Source organism: Elephantulus edwardii, unplaced genomic scaffold, assembly GCF_000299155.1.
Source record: "Elephantulus edwardii isolate Elephantulus edwardi_28Jun2011 unplaced genomic scaffold, EleEdw1.0 scaffold00001, whole genome shotgun sequence".
NCBI classification, from domain to species: Eukaryota; Metazoa; Chordata; class Mammalia; order Macroscelidea; family Macroscelididae; genus Elephantulus; species Elephantulus edwardii.
In genome coordinates, this window is record NW_006399751.1 from 43,058,529 (window position 1) to 43,063,504 (window position 4,976).

Below are 4,976 nucleotides of genomic sequence, written 5' to 3' on the forward strand. Positions count from 1 at the left end.
TACTCATTCTCTAATAATGGTCTTATATAGTATTTGTCCTTATGGGACTGAGTTAATTCACTTAGCGTAATGCTCTCTAGTCCCTCAGTTTGGGGTATTTTCATATTCTGAGATCATACAAATATTAACTAGTGACCACTGAACCAGAATTCAGGTCTCCTGACTCACAGTCCATGCTTTCCAAGAGGAATAAAGGGAAGAATGTTTCCGTGTTCTGAAGGAACTGCTGAAGGCAAAATTTGTTAAACCTAACACAAGCTAGAGTGTCTGTTGCTCAAATAAACACTCAAATGCCCAGCACTCTATGTAAATAACAATAATTTCTTTTATTTTATTTTTTTTCCCAGATTGTGGTTTGAATGTCCATAAACAGTGTTCGAAGATGGTCCCAAATGACTGTAAGCCAGACTTGAAACATGTCAAAAAGGTGTACAGCTGTGACCTTACAACACTTGTGAAAGCACATATCACCAAGCGGCCAATGGTGGTGGACATGTGCATCAGGGAAATTGAATCCAGAGGTAAGACGTGTCCAGGGCAGTACAGATCCCTCTTCATTAACCACTAATGAATTCCAGGAACTTACTACATAACATAGGTTGTCTTTTTCTGAGGGGAATGACTACAGATGTCAAATGGCCTGAGGGTCTGACATTCAACTCGTTTATAAGTAATCAAACGTTTTACTTTCACGGTATATATTTATGTGTTTATGTAGTATGCTTGTACTCTGCTAAAGTTGGCACGTAATGACTATTTCTTTGAGTTTTCATGTATTTTTTTAAGTCTGAGAGTGAAGGTGTAGATGCTCTGTTAAAAGTACCCAAGGCCAAAAACCAGAGCAGCACCCTAATTATCCTGTCCTGCTTGGGAAAACTGCTGCAAGATTATTAGTATGGTTTATCTTAGTCTTCTGTTACATAAAATGTTACATAATTGAGGTGATAAACTATTTCCCTTAAGACTTTATAGATTTGATCTAATTAGACAAGCTAATGAAGCAAAGTACAAGTGTTCATGTGACAATAGGTCAAAGTTAAAGAACTTTGAGTGAAATTATTTTATTATAGGCAAAAAATGTGACAGGGTGTCTAAAGGTGTATGCTTTATCATTCTCTGCCAAACTACTTCCCCAGCTTGAATTACAGAAAAAAGTTTTGAAGGGGAACAAAACTGTATTAATTTCTAAGAAATTAAACCTGCCTCTCGTTTTCCTTTTTTCAGGTCTTAATTCTGAAGGACTGTACCGAGTCTCGGGATTTAGTGATCTAATTGAAGATGTCAAGATGGCTTTTGACAGGGGTATGTCCTTCACAGGTTTATGCACTTAACACAATGACAGCTTTTGCCAGAAAAGCACTATTATTTATGGTTTTGTAGTGACAATTCCCCTTGTTATTGTTCTAAATCACTGAAAATTATTACCTCAAGTAGAGAAGATATGAATTCTTAGTTTATAATTTTTTTATTAGTTGTAGGTAATAAACTGTCCCATTTTGGGGTAAGAAAGGAGTCTGATAATCTAACAGTATTATCAGTCTTTAAATAGCCAAGGCTGATCCATGTTGACTGAAATACATAGAGAATAATTCCATTTAAAAAAAAAAATCCTAAAATAAGGGCAAGGGAGTAAGTCATTTCAGACCCTGGATGTCCCTGCTTGGGCTGGTCCTCTCACTCTGCCTAAGCTCCCTGCTGCTCTGCACACAGGTCACTGTCACCAGCTCTGACTGAGCCTGACCTGCGTCCTGACTCATGTGTCGGGGAGTAGAAGCCTGAGAGGAGCCTCTAATTAATGCATTTTACTAACGTTTAAATGTACATGTGTTTCCATGGTCCTCCAATATGCCTTTACTTTTAAGTACCGGAATAAGGCAATATCAAAGAAGAACTGACATCTCAAATAAAGAAAAATAAAACTGAGTAAGAGTGAAAAAAAATGACTTAATATTTTTTTAAAGCCTCAGTTCCTTTGCAGGTGTGTATTTCTAATTCTGTCTTAGCCCTCCTCCATTCAAAAACCTCTTGAAAGCAACTTATGTAGGAGACAAAAAATATTTAAACTGATGTCTTCATGTCATGAGCTAATTAATCTAGCTCTAACCCAACTATCCAACTATTTGACTAAAGGAAACAATGTGATATTCAGTGATAGTTTCAGAAAGCCCTAGTAAACATCAAGAACAACCACCTGTATCCATGCCAAATTAAGTGGAAAGGGATCTTTTTTTTTCCCCTCTGGAAGGTAATCATTGAGTATGTCCATTCCCACTGCTAGCCATGATTCTGAGAATCACACTGGCAAGGAAACTAAGTGTTTCCATTTGCCCCAGAAAGCAAATAAATAACACAGTTTCTTCTCACCAAAGATAGAAAATAGCTTATATTTGTGCCCTGAAAACACCAGTAACAGATGGGGAAGTTCATACAGCAGTGCTCACAATAGTGCCAGGTCTCTGTGCTCAAGGGGTTAAATCTTCGACCCTAGGTTTGTACACTTACAGTCATGTGTAGGAGCTAGAGAGTAATGTAGAGGTATTTAAATAGCTAAATAAATTAGTTCTACACATAAACACTGCCCCAAATGGTTATCAAATAAAGAGCAAAATAAATGTGAAATAATTATAGTGATCGCTCCTGGGAGGCCCCTTGGGAAATAGATGAGCCATCTCCTCTCTTGGAATTTACATCCTCCAGAGACTCACCAGAGGGTCAGCTATGAGTCTGTCAACTTGACCAGTGAATGAGATGGGTTAAAAGGCAGCCTCTTATAAAATGCAAACACCTTCACTCATCAGCCACATGAGTGTGGACAGAATGAGACCAGATGCAGTGGCAGCACAAGGTGGGATGCAGTGCTTTCCTGAAGAATCATGAGGTGGATTGCCTCAGTGGGTTGGGGAGGTGGGGCCCTTCGGGAAGAACAAAGGTGCTAGGGGCCTAAGGACCTGCGGAGGATGTGGAGAACACAGAACAAAATAGAAGAATGCCAGAGCCAGATACCAGCATTTTCGCTCAAGTCTCTGTAAACTTCCATTTAAATTGTTGTTGTTGTTGTTAAGTGCTGTCGAGTCGCAGGCGACTCATAGCGACCCTGTGAAGGAGAATCCTTGACGCTTGGGTGCCTTTCATCCTCTCTCCAAGTTCATAGGGTTTCCAGATTCAAGCTATTATGGAAGTGGATGCCACTCCTCCTTCCACACTTGTTTAATCGGGGAACTCCACCCCACTCTCAGTCCGCATAAGGGTAGCCAACCATTAACGCATTTGACACATCCGTGTCACAGTGTTCAGCCTCACAGCAAACCACAAGTGACCGCAGGACGGCAACTTGTACACCAGGGCTCTGCGACTTAGAGGAATGTCTGAACAAAAACAATGAAAGACTGGCCTGAGGGCCGCGAACTAAAAGTCACCCACCTTTGTCTTGGTCACATCGTTTTCTCTTCACTGGGCCAGCTGATCTCTCTCTCTCTTTCTCCCTGTTGATGTTATTTTTGTTAAGTGCCATCGAGTCGCAGGAGACTCATAGCGACCCTATGAAGGAGAGTCCTTGACGCTTTCATCCTCTCTCCAAGTTCATAGGGTTTCATAAAAAAAAAAAAAAAAGTAATGAAAAAGAAAGAAAGAAAGTTTCTCTTCCACCACATGTTCGGACTCCTGTTCCCAGTGCCTGTCCATTGGTTTTTTAGGAGATTGCAAATTTTAAGCATCCTAATTTTTAGATTTTGGTTTGGATAATAAATATTTCTTCTACTATAGTTCAGTTATATGATGGCTAAATAAGATTGGAGGCTGGTCTGAGAACATTATACTTTTGAGATCATTCTTTCTATGGGAAGGTGTTGTGTTGTAATTTCTCAGCCCACTTTCTCTTTTCTTGCTACTCTACGCTGTAATACCATTCAGTGCCTCTCTAAGTGCTGCCTCAGGGAATTTGCACACTTGCTTTGACAGAGCCTTTACATATCCTGGCTCTTTGCTGTTCAACCTAAGTATTCATCTCTTAAACCTTACCTTAAACACTTCTTTTTCAAGGAAGTTTTAAGAAAAAAAAAGTTTATTTTCATTGTGGATTCAGTCAGTCGTATACATTGTTTTATATAATCATTCATATCCATTGTATTTTCTATCATTAATTACTATATTGATCTATGCTTGTTATCTTCAAGTCCTCATAGAATCTTTCCTATTCCCTCACACACCTCTGCTTCACCCACTAATCTTTGCTGTCTTGGTGATTTCTTCCTTTTGGCCCCTCCCCTTTGGAACATTTATAAGTATCTTGCTCAGTTATCTTCCTGTTTTCCCAGTAGTAGTCTTACGCAGTGATCAACCCAATGTGACCGAGTTATTTCACTCAGCATAATACTCTCTTTCTTGTCTATCTCATGTCTTAGTACTTCATAGTATTACATTGTGTGAAAGAATATACCAGAATTTCTCAGTTCATTCATTTGTTTTTGGCATGTAGGTTGTTGCCATTTTTTTGCTATTGTGAATACCACTGCAGTGAATACAAGTGTCTATATGTCCATTTGTGTTTAAGACTAGGTTAAGTTTCTCCAGCTATTGACATTTTCCCTCAGGGCATTTTATTAAAATAAACATTGTAAGTTTTATTTAGGCCCCCACATGAGCACAAGAAAAGAGTATACATGATTAAATGCTGTATCAAAAGTAAAGAATGTAATGCACAGCAAACTACATCTGCCTATTAAGTATTTGTATCATAAGCCAAACTAAATAAAAGACATCTAGACTAGAATGCAACTCAGTTGTTGTTGTTATGTGCCATTGAGTCCCTTGTGACTCATAGTGACCCTATGTACAACAAGCCTAAACTCTGCTCTGTCCTGTACCAGTGGCACTGTCTCTGATACACCCATCTCAATTACGCCAGTCACTGAATCAATCCACCTCATACAGGGCCTTCCTCTCCTGCGCTGTCCCTCCCCCCACAAGCATGATGTCCC

General features: G+C 39.3%; 1 protein-coding gene across 2 annotated transcripts in view; it reads left to right on the forward strand.

Annotated features, from left to right (window-relative positions):
- CHN1 (chimerin 1) overlaps positions 1 to 4,976 on the forward strand; it is a 286,931-nt gene that overhangs the window by 265,543 nt on the left and 16,412 nt on the right. For both annotated transcript variants that reach the window (XM_006878817.1, XM_006878816.1), the window contains exons 9-10: positions 348 to 521; positions 1,225 to 1,302. In XM_006878817.1, coding sequence (XP_006878879.1) covers positions 348 to 521; positions 1,225 to 1,302 — 252 coding nt within the window. The remainder of the gene's footprint in view (positions 1 to 347; positions 522 to 1,224; positions 1,303 to 4,976) is intronic.